At 40.9% G+C, this 18,114-nt stretch overlaps 1 protein-coding gene across 1 annotated transcript in view; it reads left to right on the forward strand.

The window, feature by feature from the left end:
• The window catches only part of LOC131400887 (amine oxidase [flavin-containing] A), a 63,742-nt gene that overhangs the window by 27,684 nt on the left and 17,944 nt on the right, over positions 1 to 18,114 (forward strand). Inside the window, exons 4-5 of the mRNA XM_058535682.1 lie at positions 14,064 to 14,168; positions 14,916 to 15,007. Of these exons, the coding sequence (XP_058391665.1) occupies positions 14,064 to 14,168; positions 14,916 to 15,007 (197 nt within the window). The remainder of the gene's footprint in view (positions 1 to 14,063; positions 14,169 to 14,915; positions 15,008 to 18,114) is intronic.

Raw genomic sequence — 18,114 nt, forward strand, 5'->3', positions numbered from 1 at the left:
AATCCCTGTGGACTCCTCGAATCTCTGCAAGGGGTCATGCCTCAGCTTGGCCCTCCTTCACATCACCCACTGTGGCCCTTGAAGGCTGCACCACCACCCCCAGTCAAACTGGAGTAGGGATTGGAAGCTCTCAGCTTCCTTCCCTCCCCTCCCTCTGGGGGTAGGGGAGCGCCTGTGACACACGCACGCGCGCGCACACACACGCACAGCCCCAGGCAGTCCCTAAGGCACCTATGAGGCAATTCTAAGGCCCCAAGGAACACAGTAGTTTGAGGCCACTTCTTAAGACTTCAAACAGGTTATTCATCCTCCTTCTTACCTGACATTTCTTTGCACACTTTGATAATTTCCTCTGTACCTAGCCTTGACTCTTGGGAAGTCTAGCTCAGTTGTGCAGTTTCCTACTGTTTAAACAAGAGATTGTTTAAACTCTGACTGCTGATATCCACTCAAGAAACAGCAGCTGTTGCCAGTGTTATTCTTTCTTACTGAAGCCAAACATGGAGCAGCTGGAGTCTGGAAATGTGCCTTGAGAAATCAAGTTTCCAATCTGACATTGCAGCCCACTTCCTGGAACTAGTGTCACTAGGGCAGGGGTCATTTACTCATTCTAATGCCAAGATTCCCACACCAGTAATCACATCTACCTCCCACCCCACCCCAGGCAATCATGTGGGTCTAGTGTCTTCAAGGCCTTTCAGAGCTGGGAGTTAAGGATACTTGTGATGTATGCAAACTGATGCCCAATCAGGGAGATCAGGAATCCTGGGAAACTCTGATAGCCGGTTTGAGATGGTTTGGAAAAGTCTGGCAGTGACATGTGAAAAACAAACCAGTAGCCTTTAGAAAAACTGAGTTCAGAGGTCAAAGGAGGAATGAAGAAAGTATAAAAAATTATACAAAGTGTTTATGAATGCTAGCTTCAATAGGCCATGATCAAAAATGGAAAAAAACACTTTGCTTCCCCACTTTCTCCTTTCTGCATAGCATGTTTCCTTGGACTAGTCATAACAACGGTAAAAGTAATACCAACTAACATTTATTGAGCACTTTTACATTCATTAGCATATTTACTGTAGGGAGAGAGACCAAATCCTTTGCACTCAACTACTAACTAAACAGTCATGTAAATTCACTCTCTAGTCCAGCTGGGAAGCAAATGAGTCGTGATTATCCTGGAATCTGAGCAGACTCATGCTTCTAATCTCTTTCTTCCTAAAGTTCAGGAGCTGGGAGATTTTTATTTTCCTTGGAGGCTCATGATAAACAACTAAGTGCTTTTTATGCATAAATTCATTAAATCCTTACATCTACCTTGTTAGACAGGCATGATTCTCCCCTGTCTATCCGCAGTTATTGTATAACTGAGGTTCAGAGAGGTAAAGTGACTTGACAGGGCTATAAAACTAGTAATGGTCTGCCTACCCCTTGAGTGCATGCTCTTCATGAGTTTTAGGACTGACTTACAATTAAGCACATATTTAAGATGCTAAACACTGTACTTTTCATTTAAGACATAATCTCATCTAATGAAATGATGGAGAATAGAAATATTTACCATTAAACCATCCTCTCATATACTTTAACCAGCCAAAAGAACACGTTTTCACCCAAGGTAGACAGCAATGTTAAGGTAAAAAAAGTAGTGGGTCAATTAGAGGTTAATTCATTTTATCTGAATAAGTACCTTTCTACTAGTGTTTCTAATAAATTGTATCATTTCTGCAACGAGAAATACTCAGTGTAGTGAATGTTTTTTGTAATGACCAGGAAACTAAAGTAAGGAGGCCAGATTAGGGAAAAGCAGGAAGATATTCAGTTAACTATTCCAGGTAAGATTGTTAATAAACTGTATAGCAAAAAATAATTCCACTTATTTAAAAATATCTCAACTCTCACTGTTCTGGCCACTTCTAGGGAAAAAAAGGGACTTTTTCCCAGCATGATAGTATATTGGGTTAATAATGCAAATTGTCTTTGTGACACTCTCTGCATACGCTTTCATGACAACTCCAGCTTCTGTAATCTAATACAGTGCATTCTTTTCGGTAAATAACACCGAAATGAAGTGAGTGAATCACTAGAAGATTGCCACTGTCTAGTTAAACCAAGCCATATTCTTTATGATCCAGATTGCTTCAGCTCTTGAATTTTCCCAATGTGCAGCCTTAAAGAATGCCCCAATTGTTTCTTCTGTCAGTAGACGTAGTGCATCCAGTTTCAACCTACTCTATGATGATTTTTAATATTCACCAAAGAACTATTCTTGACTTTTGCTAGATTGTGTCTGCAGTGCAAGTTTTGACATGACAATCTGGAGTTCCAAGCCTGAGTCTCTGAGCTGAGCACTGGGGGTAGACATTTAGTGGTGTTTTCCACCCCATCCCTTTCCCAAGAGACTACGTCTATCTACTTCATTCATAGATGGTTCACATCGTTATGCTAAATTCATTTATCAGTTTAATAAATAGTTACTGCGCAATCTACTCTGTACCAAATCTTTTTCTAGGCTGAAAATACAGTGGTGGACACATGATCAAAGTTTCTGCTCGCATGGAGCTTGCCATCTAAAGGGAGGAGACAAGTAAACAATAACGATAAATAAATAATATTAGCTAACATTTCTGCCTGTATCCTTCATGGGTCTTGTGAATAGAACCCTATTCTAATTCTGGTTTAGTAGATCCTGATTCTTATATAATAGGTTCTTGACTGGTTTCTACAGTGAACATGAGTTTTATGAATATTGTGAGCTTGATAACTTTATTTGGGAGATTATATCTGATTTGTAAAATTAATATAAATTAATCATGTTGTCTTTAACCTAAAAGGTGAATTTGAAGTGGCATCAGCTTGATATGTTTAAAATGTTCTCTTTATCAATTCTTCTCCTTTGGATGGCGTAAGGGAAGCAGGTGGACTTGAATGCCTCTTGGACTTATGGATTCATTACTTGAATTAGTAAATAAGATACACCATCATTATGATTGTTTTATGAATGAGTTTCATTGAGTTGTGGAGACGTTTTTGTTAAATTTTGCAATGCCAAGTCTTGAAGAGGGAGGAAGAAATGCTTGATTCCTTTTTTTGGCTTTCCATGGGTTCCTCCAGATCATAATAACGCAGGTAGGGTGTGGAGAGGGAGCACACTGCCAGAGATGGAACAAGGCATTTCGCAGGAGCTGCTTTGAAGGAGAAATTGACATATTCATCCATTCTCACTTTCTCCCTGCTTTTCACATCCTCTCAATAAAAATAGAGACTATAAATATATACAACACATTTGTTTTTAGAGAATGGTGTGATAAAGATTTATTTAAAACAACATAGGCTTTCCTGATAGTAACAGCTCAGCAAGCAATTTTTCCTAGTTTTGGTTCTGTTCTTCCCACAGCCATTTACTCCAGGTTTCTATGCCAAAGACTGAAATCAGAGGCTTTTCAGAAGGTGTGTGTTCTGGAATACTAAGTAAGTTTTTTTGTTGTTGCTAAGAAGTGAACTTTGTTTTAGCCAGTAGGCCATGTTCAAAGCAGAGGATGTATTTTTTTTTCAGTTTGTCTTAATTCTTGCTGGGTATAACTGCATCTTTGGCTCCTTGCTTATAATAGGGTGTTTCTTTTGGATTAGGGATATATATTTTTAAGCTGCTTTTAACACCTTTCCATACCAACTCACAGAAGTCTTTTCTTTTGTCTTCAAAGAAAGTTATGCTTTCACTTTCAACCCCTCTCAGCAGGAACTCAAGAAGCCAAAGGTGTTAGGCTCTTGTAGAGATGTTGCTTGTTGTGTCTTTGCCTCTTTTCTTTTACTCACCTAAATTCATCCTCTTGACTCCGTGCATTGGCATTGCCTTCCATCTGTAATGTGCCTATACATGTGTTACCTCATTTGAGCTTCCCAATGACCCTATGAGGTAATAAGCATTATTTTTCCCCATCTTACAGATGAGAAAACTGAGGCTCAGAGAGTTTAGGAGCCAAAGTGAGGCTTTCCAGCTCTTGAGTCCAGGGTTCTGTGGGTTACATCACATCGTTCCTTATTCCATGGGCAGAAAGTCAACTTATGAACCCCTTTAATAAACTACTCTAAGATATGACAAAAATGATCTTACCCCTACAGGCTCTGGAGTGCTAAGATGCCACTTTGGCAATAGGGGCTCCTGTGGACCCAGGGATTCGGGGGGAGTGGGTGTGCCTGGGAGCAACATGTGGTGCTGTTCATTGGGGTGGCTTCTTCTCTTCTATTGGACCCTGAGCCATAGATCTGGATCCCCTTTGGCCTTCAGTGAGTACCTGACTCCTGAGCAACCCCCAGGCCACGCCAGTTGGGCTCTGCAGGCTGAAGACTACAGATGGATTCTATTTATTGTGTTAAAATACTAAGTCTAGAGGTCTAGGGCATGGTTTGGAATTGTTGGCTACATATCCTGTTTGTTAAATGACTTATGTAAACTTATTAGTCAAAGTATGATCGAAGTAAGAGTATTTTATTTTATGCCATTATACCCTACCTGGTTTAAAAAAGAGAAAAAAAAGAAGATTTAAAGTAATTTGTACAAGTCAGGGTAGAAGATGAAAAAAAGACAATTAGGTAATGACAGGCAAGTGGTAATGGGCCTATGCTCCTGGTAAGAAATTCTGTTTTGATTGTCGAAATGAGGTAATGCAAGGGGGATTATTTGTTTTCTTCTCTAAATTACAATTATACATAGATTTTTAAAAGCAGAGAGACTAATGATGTTTACATATTTTCACTTTGATCTATCAAGTGTTCAGTATAAAGATATGTGGACATAGCTTGTAAGAAATAGTAACTTCCAGGGCCGGCCCCGTGGCTTAGCAGTTAAGTGTGCGCGCTCCGCTGCTGGCGGCACGGGTTCGGATCCCGGGCGCGCACCGACGCACTGCTTCTCCGGCCACGATAAGGCCGCGTCCCACATATAGCAACTAGAAGGCTGTGCAACTATGACATACAACTATCTACTGGGGCTTTGGGGGAAAAAAATAAAATAAATAAAAAAAAAAGAAACCGGCTTTAAAAAAAAAAAAAAAAGAAATAGTAACTTCCATTCTTTTTTCTCGTCCATTTTTAAAAGACTTCCTTTACTTCTTGTGGGTCACAGGAAAGCAGAAATTACTCTTAAAGCCTTGTACTGTTTAGAAAGCTAGGTAACCATTAGCCATTTTCTCTCAGACTCCTTTCTTTTTCCTATAAACTTTCAGGGGTAAATCTCAGATTTAGTTTCTAGAGAATGAAATTTCTACTCAGTGGAAGCAACAGCCCAATATATAGCAAAGTCAGGTTAATTACTACAGTTTTTCTTTCCATTTATTTTTTTTAATTGTGGTAAATTATACATAATATAAAATTTACCATCTCAACCATATTTAGGTGTACAATTCAGTGATATTAAGTACATTCACATTGTTGTGTTACTGTTATCCCTCCACAGAACTCTTCCTTCCATTCATTTTTAATAGGGAGTCATTTACTACAGAAATTGTTTCCTAAGCATTCATTGAGCAGTAGCCTACAGTCGCCCTCCCACCTTGGCCTGGCCTTCACTGGCAGCATAGAAAGGGGGTTAGGTCAGACACTAAAGATTTTTCTCACTAAGGCTGTGGAACTTTGCAATCACCTCCTCAAGTGGGGCCTCAGCATTTTGGTTAATGGCAAAAAGAACCTTGTGAATAGAATGAAACATTACATAATCAGCTTCCTCAAGGGAAATTGCTCTAGTCTCCATGATAACCCAATTCCTAGAGTTTCTGACCTTTCAGGTTAGAATGTAGTTGCCAGTTTGAGGTTAAAATCTCCTCCTTCCTCCCTCTTCCTTGCTTTGTACTTCCTGCCTATTTCCCTCCTCTGCAGCCCCTACCACCTCAGAGCATGCACCCGCTACCCCAACCAAAAGGCTTAATCATTGGTCCTGAATTTTCAAACTTTTGCAGAGTAGCCTTCTAACAGTTGAAACTTAAAAAACCCTCTAATGTCCTATGAATCCCATACCTGATACATTCTGGGCACTTCCTGAAAAAGGGACGTTCCATTGTCCCATGAGCACACACAGGCCCAGCCAGAAAGTCTTTTCTGTCATTGCCCTGTCCTGCCGCCTAACAGGATTGATGATGCTACATAGACTTCTGTCTCAGGTATGAAATCCAAGCTTTTTCACTTCTGTGTCAAACTCAATGAACGAGTAACCTTTTGAAAACTTAGTGGACCTCAGAGTTTTACTAAGTGACAGTTATCCTTACTTTAGAGATAGGAGAAAGTTGTAAGAATGCAAGTATTTGGTTCAAGGTCCTACAGAAGTGAGTGACAGAGACACACACACACAGACAGACAGATAGACAGATGTGAAAGCCTACATGATAACTAACCTTAGCAAACACGGGACTTGAAACTGAAAAGAGACAAATAATGATAATAATGTTCATATCTTATATTTGAGCAGTCTAGTACTGTTTTCATAGCACTTCCTTTTAATTTTTGCTTTGTGTTTGGGTTTAATGCAACCAGAACAAGAAAATTCTAGGTGGAATCACAGAAAATTTCAGTGTGAATTATAGTTAAATGTAATGAACACTTTGATCTTGAAAGCTGTGGAACTGAGTCCTTTTCATGTCAGGTTTTTCAAACAAAGAGAACAATTACTGAATTCTCCTAGTCCATTTCTTTTCATTCCCATAGCTCTTATGTAATTTGTCAGACTCAAATGATACACGGTGAACCTGAGGCTGAGATTTAATTTTGTGTGTTTGCCAAAGTACCCAGTGGCCTAGTTTCTACAGCCATATCCAGCAGATAAACGTCTCCGAAAAAGCATTGGGCTTCAGAGACAATGGGAAAAAATTACTATTGGTTCACACTTGCTGACCAGCAACGGGTGATAAAAGTAGTCCTTGGGGCACAGATGTGGGTGCAGTTGCTAATCTACATAATTATTTGGGTGCCTACCAAAGAAGTCCTGAGTATCCGTGACTTTTCCCAATCTGTAGATTTTTTAAAAATACTTTTCTGATGTTCAAATGTTGGGAAGATTGTGCCAGGAATCTGATGACTCCTGGTCCACCTCCCTCCCACTTATCATGTCTCTTCCATCATGATCTCAGGAGCCACTACTGAGGGACCTCCATCCAGTACCATCCAGTAGAGGGGCAGGGCTGCATCTGTCTAGTCACTGGGGTACACAAGATGAATGCACTCAGTTAACAGCCTGTCTGGCAAGAAGCTCTGTTTGCCCTTGACCCTCTTGACCTGCTCTGAAGTACTTTCTCTCCATACTACCAGGTTCTAAGGGGCGGAGGCCCAGGTCCAAGACTCAGCACAGAGCCCTTGCAGTTTTAGCTAGATGTACAAGTGATTTCATTTTATTTCTCCTATTCGACTCAGTATTGTGGGATGATGTACTCTCTTGCCCAGGAGAGGTATACATGAGAGTATATTCCCATTTGTAGCGTTTGGAAGATAAATATTCTGGTTATCACAGCTCCTCTTTCTAGACCATGTTTTCCTGTGTTCTTTCAGGCCCCTGCCAGTGGCAGCCAGAATAAGACGAAAACATGCCTAAGGGAATATTTTCCAAGTCAAATTAATCCCAAAAGTGCTTTGCAAAAGATGGAGTTTGTTGGTCAGATAAATATTGGAAGTGCTCCATATTCTATCCCTATCTTTAAGAGCCAAGATGTCCATTAGCAAATTAGAAGTTCTATGAGGACTGGCAGTAAAAAAAAAAAAAAAAAAGTTGTTTAACTATAAGGCAGGATTTTCCAGATTTATGACCACGGAACCCGTTATTGTATCACGCCATAAAGATCAGAGTGAGAAATGCTAACATAGGAAATGTTTTTAGAGATTTAGGTTCCCTTAAGGTCTGAGTATTCTATCTTTTTCTCTTCCCTTCAGCACTTTACACATAGTGAGTTCCAGTAAATTGATAGTTAAAAATCAGTGCTAAATTGGCATTCCTTAGAAGGTCTTGTCTGAGGTGAGAAAAGAGGGAGTCGTTTGCATAGAAAGAGACTAGACCGTTTCTGGGACCTGCGGAGCTAGATGTGATAACTAGATGGGCTATAAAAGCAAGAATTCCATTCCTCCTTTTATTCCTTCATTTAATGAGCATTTCTTGGAACCTTGGTATTTACAAGGCAATGTAGGAGATATAAACATGTGTAAGGCATGGTCCTTCTTCTCAGGTGCATTAAGACTAGTCAGGAAAGTAAGACATGTACGTAAATCAGTTTAATACAGTGCAGAAAATGGTGAGGTGCCATGGGCAATGAACAAAATGCTGTAGTCTGTCAGAGGAAGCAGAGGTGGTTTCCGACCTAGGGAGCCAGGTGGGATCTTTGGGACCATGTCTCTCCCAAATCAGTATTCACTCATGCCTACAAGCTCCAGGCCTAGAAGGAGATCCTAACAGACTCTCAATGGAGGATCCAGCTCAGTGGCATTGCAGGTCCTATCTTTCTGACATGGAGATTGAGGCACAGAGGAGGGGGGCAGAGGAGTGTGAACCAAGAACATGGAGACATGAACTCTGGTTCTGCCTCTGCCAGGCACCAGCTGTGTTTAAACAAATTATACACACACACACACACATATGTACCTACATATATATTAAAAATTTAATACATATATAATGTGGACCTCTGAATATCTTCAAAGACATAGTAAACTTGCTAAATTCATCTAAACCTGCCCAAATTTATTACCCTATGATGCATCTAACTTATGATCACAAGATTTTACCTAGGAGCAATGAAAAGCAAGAGAAATCAGACATGGAATCCAGGCATAGTAAAATCATGGATGTAAGTAAAAAGAGTAAAGCAACTAAATAATTTTTAAGAAAAGATTGAGGAGGAAATAAATATTAATGAAGGAAATGGACAACCACAATAGAAAGTATCATTTCTTTTAGTGTTTTTTGAAGTTAAATGAAGATAAGGGTTAAAAAGAAATCATTTATGAGATTAAGTATTTTTATTATTTTTACTTTTCTTCATTCAAATAATATGACAACATGCATAGCTAAATGAATGAGAGGAATTTTGTACAAACACTATAATGTAATAATGCTCAAGCCTTAGTAAACATTAGAATTACCTGGGATTTGTCAAAAATATAGATTGCCTGGCCACACATCCCTGATTTAGTAGGTGTGATGGCAGGATCCCTGCACTCTATACCCTGAGTGATTCTGAGGCAAGTTCTTCCACAAATCCAGGAATCCTGCAAATGGAAAGGGTTAGATTCCAGAAAATTTTATGTTAGTCACTCACATTTGTGTATCACTCTACAGCAGGGTATCTCAAATTGAGCAGTACTGACATTTGGAACTCGATAATTTCTTTGCTGTAGGGGGCTGTCCTGTGCATTGTAGGTTGTCTAGCAGCATCTCTCACCCAGTTGTGACAACCAAAAATATCTCCAGACATTGCCAAATATACCCTGGGAAGCAAAATCACTCCTGGTTGAGAACCACTAGTCCACAGGGACCAAAGCCCTTTCACTGGTGATAGTGATCTTTCTAGTCTAGGAATCTCCTACCACAGCTCCAGGTGAACTCAGAGGTAGGATGTGGAGTAGGGCATCAACACCACCCACTACAGCCTGAGGTATGGATCTATACTGATACATGGGCAGTGACTAACAGATTGGTTATATAGGCAAGGATTTGGAAAAAAACAGATTAGAAAACTAGTAACAGTGAGATCTGGGGGAGAAGTATGTGGATGAACCTGCCAAGATGGCCCCAAATATGAAGATATTGGTGTGAGATATCAGATCTTGGGGGTTGATCAGTAGATGGGAGAAGGGAGGGTCTTGTAAAGAAGAATGGGAATTAGGTGGAGGGAGACTTGAGAGAACCAGCACAATACAATGGAATAGATGTTTCCATGTCAAGTGTGAAGGCTTTTTCTAGGTAGAGTAGAACTATGTTTGAAGAGAACTTGGCTACCTGCATTTGGAATTAGGAAGAAAGTGACTTTTTAAACTACTAATACAATACAATACTGCCATTTTATTTAATGGATCACTTTTTAGATGATTTCTTTATTTAAAGCATTATTATGAACTGTAGAAAAGAAACCACCAAAAGATTTCTCTTACCAGCTTGTCAGAAAACAGTGAGACCAGAAGGGTGCCAAGGAATTCATATGGGTTGGACAAACATGTTCCTAAACCAATCCAGAACATATCTGTTTATTTTCAAGATGATTAAAGAAAAATATTTGGCAGCTTTCCTCAGTGGTCTATGATACTCTTTAATAACACTCAGTTCCTTTTGTTGAACTAAAACATAAAAGTACAGGGAGATAAAACTCACCGACATGCCAATCAGTAAATGATACTGGCTCACTATAAACTTGGCTTATATTATAGGACCAACAATAAAGAACAATGTGGGAGCCATAAACTGTCATCTCCTGGCAATAGTCTCCCATTATTATGAACAGTGGTAGATTGAGAATGTGATTTCTCAAAGGGGCTTAAGTATTTGGGGCACAGTTCCAGGGACATTGTGTTCTACTTGACATCAGCAATTTCTGCTGTGTCAAAGACAGTATCCTTTAGAGATTAAAGGCCACTTTGGAAGGGTATGAAGGTTTCAGAGTATAGGCACAAAATGAACTTGACCTTTACTTAAGAATCTTTTTTCTTTTATTTTTAAAGAGCAGTAGCCATTTGGAAGTGTTCCCAGAGTTCCTGCCTCCCACTCTTAGGTCATAAAGGCATTTCTTGTTGAGAAATGCTTTAGGATTGAGAAACTGCTAACACCTTTGTAAGAAAACTATAGAATCACATGTAAGAGACTGAGAGGGTCTGGATCGCAGGTAGTTCCCCCTCAGCCAAGAGACACCTCCAGGCCCTCCCACTGCACAACTTGAGGGATTCACACACACAAAAAGTAGTCTCGAGTTGTCTAGTTTAGAAGCAGGCCGTGGAGGAAATAAGCCTCCCAGAGGCTTGCGAGAAAGGGAGAGGTGACACATAGGTGCTGGTTTCCACATACGGGTATATGTATTTCTTTAGCAGATTTAGATTTTCTGTGGAATAGAGCAGAGAAGCCATAAACTGCTAAAAATGAAACTAATTAATGAAATTCCTTTATCAACTTGGTGCCTCTGTCAACAGGATAAAAATTAATATCATGGTGGGCCTCTATGATATTCTTTTAGAATATTCCATGACTTTCATTCCTAAAAAGATTGCTAGGCTAGGCTCTTCTCTCTCCCTGAACTCTTCACTTCTCCTGCCACCTGTTTGTTTATCAAGGCTCAGATCACGGGGTCTTTAGGACCTTGTATGAAATCATACTCTAGTTGGCATCGTCCTGCAAAGAACATTAGGAATGTGGGACACATTTTGTTGAATTATGTTTATAATACTTTTCTTAATGTCCCCAGACAATTGAGCATGTTTAGTTTTGTTTTTAATTTTTTTCCCAGAGCAAAGATCAGTTTTGTATGAGACTATTACTTGAGTATGAACGCATTTTACAGAGGAAAATATAGATTTTTCCTGATTTCAATTAAGGGAAGAATTATAACAAGAACCAGTTGTTCTGAAGGCTTCCTATGAGCTATTGCTTAACCCTGGTCTCTCTCTTCTCTATAGCTATTTTTGTGTTTTGGGTAAAATATCTCTGCCTATTTCTCTCAGAATACACTTCAGCATTTTCCAAAGCTGACCCTGTTTCCTCAGCAGTCATCTTATGCCCCAGAGCTTCTTAGTCTCCATTTTTTCTCCTTAGAAACATAAAAGATGTGTGTGGAAGATTTATGTTTCACATTTTAAAGTTTTCTTTCTTTTAGTTGGGAAGTTTAAGATATCTCTAGAACAAACCTATCTCAACATTCCATCAATTGTATAGGAGGCCAGCAAGTTTAATGTTTATGAACAAAGCCTTTGGGAGCAGGAAATTTCCGTTCTACTATTTTCTAGCTAATATCCCTGGGCTTTAGTTTCCTCATTTATAAAATAGAAATATTAATAGTGCTTGCATCCCCAGGGTTGGGGTGAGTATTACATAAGATAATGCAGCTGAAGAGCTTAGGCCAGTGGCAGGCATAGAGAAAGATCTCAATAAATGTTAGTAATAATGGTGCCGTGGTGGTGGTGGTGGAGATGATGACGGTAAAGGATTTGGAGTCTCGAAAAGTTGTATTGCAGCATTACAACATAGCATTTTCAGATAAGAAATCAGATCACATAATCTGCCAAGGTTATTTGAATTTGCTACTGTGGAAGGGAAAATTACTTCTTTGTCACTTAATAGTCTTACTCAGTTGGAGTGTGTGTGTGCGCATGTACGTGTGCGAGTGTGCTCACATGAATGCAAATGCTGTTATGTCTTATGTCCCTGCCTTGATGGTCAGGAATTTAGCTTTAACCCTTTTTTAAAATCCAACACAGCTCTTAAATATTGTGCAGTGCACACAGTAGGCGTTCTACAAATATTGAATATATTTTCATTTGACAAAAAATTAAAATCTCATGCAAAATTGTATTAATAAACAATATTTTGACCTTATGAATATTTACAAGATGTTTTATTTTTAAAGGAAAAGAAATTAAATTAGGAAATAAGGCTGTAGGAACGACCTAGACCTGGTCTCTTTTCCTAAGGATTCACTCTCCCCTGTCCCCTGCATTTGCACAGCACAGTGCCTGTCACTCAATTGAAATGAAGTAAATGGCGGCTAATAATTAGCTGTCTTTGAGTTAGAGGTCTTGGTACAGGCAATAGAAACCAACTCAGCTAACAAGAGGGGATTTACTGAAAGGATATCAGAGGGCCCACAGAATCAACAGGAGGCTGGAGGGCCACACTCAAGAATGGGCAGAGACCAGGGGAACTCTGGCAAGTTAGGGACAGGAACTACAGCCATGGCCTTTTTAGCAGGAAGCATCTGCTCAACATGCTGCCCCAGGGAAGGAGAACCCAGAGTCAACTTTCTTCTGTTCTTGGGTGACCCATTACAGGGTCAGAGTCTTCTGAGAGTGTGTGATTGGCCAAGCTCATATCACAGGCTCACAGCCTGGCTGCACTAGGAGCGAGAAGTTGGGGAGAAAGGACCTAGCCCATCACCTGCTGTAATGAGAGATGGTGCCTAGGACCATCCTCCCTACACGTCTATCCACAGGGGAGGAGAGGCAATTTCCCAAGAAGAAACTAGGGTACTACTAGGAAAGGGGAATGGATGCTGGGCAGCCAAAAATGGCAAATGCCCATTATTCCACATTTCTAATATTTTGATTCCTGACTTCAGGCATGGTCTGTAGTCTATCCAGTCTTTATTTAGCCTGTGTGAACCTTAAAACACAGTCTGAGATATTCTGCTTTGTTATTCCAGTCCTCTATGTGGTGCAAAGACAATCCTCCATGTCATCATCCTGCTCTCATCTGAGTGGGACCATCCTTCCAAAGAGATTAGACAGGAACTCAAGAGTTGAGAATATTGTGGCATCAACATTAGATACTAGGATGAACTACCTTTGTTCATTCATTCATTCATTCTATATAAGTATAAATAAGTTCAAATAATAATTTCCTGTAAATTAAAAATGACTAACACTGGGGCCAGCCCAGTGGCGCAAGCAGTTATGTGCGGGTGCTCTGCTGCGGCAGCCCAGGGTTCGCCAGTTCGGATCCCAGGCGCGCACCGACGCACCGCTTGTCAAGCCATGCTGTGGCAGTGTCCCATATAAAGTAGAGGAAGATGGGCAGGGCCCATCTTAGCCCAGTCTTCCAGGGCAAAAAAAGACTGGCCCAGGGCCAGTCTTCCTCAGCAAAAAAAAAAAAAAAAAGGAGGAGGATTGGCAGATGTTAGCTCAGGGCCCATCTTCCTCACAAAAAAAAAAATGACTAACACAATACCAGGGAAATTTTGCTCATCTAATTGAAATTTAGGGCCTGTATAGGTAAAATATATTTACTTTTGCTTTTGACACAGTAGAGGATCCTGTTGCTTTGAAAATAGGTTGGTTGGTTCTGGATTTTTAGAACACCATCCTAATTTAAGGTATTATCCTTTGCTTTTATGTTGTAGGGGAAAACTTATCCATTTCGGGGAGCCTTTCCTCCAGTATGGAATCCCATTGCATATCTGGATTACAACAATCTGTGGCGGACAATGGATAACATGGGAAAGGAGGTAAAGTGTGTTGTCAGCTTGCCCGTGACCTGTTACTGAAATAACAATAGCAACTGTTGAATATTCTTCCACAGTACAGAGAACATTGCTCAGGAAATTGATGTATATCATTTCCAGTGCACCCAACAACTCCACCAAGTTGGTAGTATTTCCACTTTACAAATGAGGAAAATGAGTGCCAAGGGGTTATGTAATTTCCCCAAAATCACATAGCAAGGGAACCAGGATTCAAACCAACATCTCTCTGATACTAATGCCTGTGTGCTTTCAACTCTATGCCACTGAGAATTTATGTGATATATTTTTCCAGGTATCCTACTTATAGTTGTTTAATCCACACGTGATGCCACTTTAGATAGTAAAGGAGAGAAGGATGTGTTTCCCCTACATTTTTTTACTTAGTCTCAGGCTCTGTAATATCACTGCCTCAAACTTAAGTTGAAGACTTAAAATGGGTGTTAGCTTTCAATAATAATAATTATCGTCATCATCATAATTACCTATTAATTTATAATACATTTATATGCAATTACAATTATTATTATTATTTTGGCAACAGCATTAAGGCATAGAATCCAAAGATCTATCCATCCCAACCCCACCACTATCTATACATAGAATTCTATGCCAATCACGCAGTCCAACATAGACAGAGAGACCAGTTTTCAGAGGTTCTCCAGTGGGCCTCTTCACAGGGCAGTGGGCAGTAACCATCACACCTGAATGTGGGCCCTTCTTTCTCTGCAGATTCCAGCTGATGCACCATGGGAGGCCCCACACGCTGAGGAATGGGACAAGATGACCATGAAAGATCTCATCGATAAAATCTGCTGGACAAAGTAATCAACTATTTAAATTTTACTTTTTATCTTCCCTTCTGATCCTTTCTATCCAATCTTAAACTGCAGCGTTTTCTTAATTATAGGAAAAAAAGTTGAGAGGAAACCTAATGATGTTTAGGTTAGTAGCAACTTTGAGGGCACTTTAGATACTTCAGAGTAGGTTTGACCATAAAATGAATCTAAAACATAAGAAGAAAGTAGATGAATGAATTATAACTTTAATGAAAGGGTTGTGTAATTTGCAGTAAAACAAATGATCGTGTTTTCAGATTATATAGAGGTCAGTTACAGAAGCAATTTGGAAAAATATTAAAGTAATTCCATATAGATATAGAAAAATACAAAATTAGAAGGAAGCTATATTCATCATTATTTAATACTATTTCATATTAATAAAAAATATAAACTATATAATGTTTTCAATGAGAATCTGTGTTATTAGCTGAATGACTTACAGATCATTCAGTCAGCATTTTGAGGCTGTTATGTGAAGGCACTGTACCAAATATTGAGGAATGGTGGTGAACTTGTTAGGCATGGCTCGAACCCTCATGAAGTCTAAATTATTCTAGCAGGAGAGACTGACATTATACACATAATTACATAATGCTATAACAAGAAGCCTGACCTGAGGATATAAGAGATTTCTTAATGAAGCAATCTTTAAACATAAACCAAGGAGTTAGTGCATCAACTAAAATTGAGCCACAGAAGATGGGGGAGACAGGAAGAGGTGAATGGTGGGGATGGGGATGGTATCTTCCTAGAATGCGCCATGGTGGATGGGGGAGAGAGGAAGGGTGGATGGTGTGGGGGATAGTGCATTCCGGGAACATGAGCCATAGCAACTGAGGAGAGACAGAACGAGTGGATGGTCTGGGTGTGTTGGAATGGCATCTTCCAGGAATGAGCCACAGTGGATGAGGGAGGACAGGAAGGATGGATGGTGTGAGAGGATAGTATCTTCCAGGATGGGCTACAGTGACTGTGGGGGTAGACAGGAAGGGTGGATAATATCAAGCATGGTATCTTCCAGGAATGAGCCACAGTGGATGGGGGAGAGAGCAAGAGTGAATGGTGTGAGGGGATGGTATCATCCAGGAATGAACCAGTGCATGGGGGGAAACAGGAAGGATGGATGGTGTAGTCTAAGGGTATCTTCCAGGAAATAGGCATAGTAGATGGAGGAAGACAGGAAGGATAGATGGCATGGAGAGATTATATCTTCCAGGAATGAGCTATAGTGGATGGGGGAGACAAGGTAAGATGGATGGTGTGGGGGATGGTATCTTCCAAGAATGAGCCAGTTAATGCAGGGTTATAGTTAGAGTGGATATAGTAAGGGCATAGTATCTTCAGGAAGGACCACAGTGACTCAGGGTGGGGTGGGGTTGACAGGAAGGTTAGGTGGTGTGAGAGGATGTTACCTTCCAGGTTGAGCTACAGTGACTGTGGGGGAGACAAGAAGGTTGGGAGATGTGATGGCATGGTATCTTCCAGTAATAAGCCATAGTGGATGGGGGGAGACATGAAGAGTGGATGGTATGAGGGGATGGTATGATCCAGGAATGAACCAAGTGGATGGGGGAGACAGGAAGGATGGATGGTTTGGAGGGATGGTAACTTCCAGGAATGAATCACAGTACATGGGAAGAGACAGGAAAGATGGGATGTGTGGGAGGATAGTATCTTCCAGGAAAGAGCCACAGTGGGTAGGGGAAGACAGGAAGGGAATATCCCCTTGAGTGGATGGTATCTTCAAGGAAGAACCACAGTGAATTGAGTGGGTGGGGGGGGCAACACGAAGGACAGATGATGTCATGGGATGGTATCTTCCAGGATTGTGCTACTGTGACTGTGGAGGGGGAGAGGAGGAGTGGATGATGTGGGGACATGGTATCTTCCTGGAATGAGCCACAGTGAATGGGATGTAGACAGGATAGATGAGTGATGTAGGGGCATGGATTCTTCCAGGAATGAGCAAGTTGATGGGAGAGACAGGAAGAGTGAATGGTGTGAGTGAGTGGTATCTTCCAGGAAAGAACTACAGTGCATGGAGGGAGACAGGAAGGAGGATGGTTTTGTGGGATGGTATCTTCCAGGAGTGCTGGAGAGAGACAGGAAGGATGGGTGGTGTGGTCTGATGGTATCTTCCAGGAATGAGCCACAGTGGGTAGGGGAAGACAAGAAGGAAGTATCCCCTTGGGGGATGGTATCTTCAAAGAACAACCAGAGTGACTTGGGGAGGGAACGACAGGAAGATTAGATGGTGTGGAGGTGTAAGGCAATGGTATCTTCCAGGAATAAGCCACAGTGTATTGGGGATACAGAAAGGATGGATGGTGTAGGAAAATCATATCTTCCACCAATGAGGCACAGTGGATGGGATGGGGAAAGGTGGCTGGTATGTAGTGAATGTCTTCTAGGAATGAACCACAGTGCGGGGGGGGAGTCAGGAAAGATGGATGGTATGGGGGATGGTATCTTCCAGGAATGAGCCAGTTGATAGGCGTTATAGTTAGAGTAGATATAGTGAGGGGATAGTATCTTCCAGGAAGGAACCACAATGACTTGTGTGGGGGGGAGTTGGAAAGGAAGGGTAGGTGGTGTGAGGGGATGATATCTTCCAGGAATCAGCCATAGTGGATGGTTGAAGACAGGAAGAGTGGGTGGTGTGAGGGAATGGTATGTCTCTGGAATGAACTACAGTGCATGAGGGGAGACAGTAAGGATGGATGGTTTGGTGGGATGGTATCTTCCAGGAATGAGTCACAGTGAATGGGGGGCGACAGGAAGGAAAGATGAAGTGGTGTGAGGGGATAGTATCTTCCAGGAATGAGCTACTGTGTATTAGGGATACAGAAAGAATGGATGGTGTGGGGGAATCATATCTTGCAGGAATGAGGCACAGTGGATGGGAGGAGACAGTAAGGATGGATGGTTTGGTGGTATCTTCCAGGAATGAACCATAGTGCATGGGGGAGGGGCAGGAAGGATGGATCGTGAATCTGATTGTACCTTCCAGGAAATAGCTATGTGGACAGAGGGAGACAGGAGGGATGGATGGTGTGGGGAGATTGTATCTTCCAGGAATGAGCTACAGT

This window comes from Diceros bicornis, chromosome X (assembly GCF_020826845.1).
Source record: "Diceros bicornis minor isolate mBicDic1 chromosome X, mDicBic1.mat.cur, whole genome shotgun sequence".
NCBI lineage: Eukaryota > Metazoa > Chordata > Mammalia > Perissodactyla > Rhinocerotidae > Diceros > Diceros bicornis.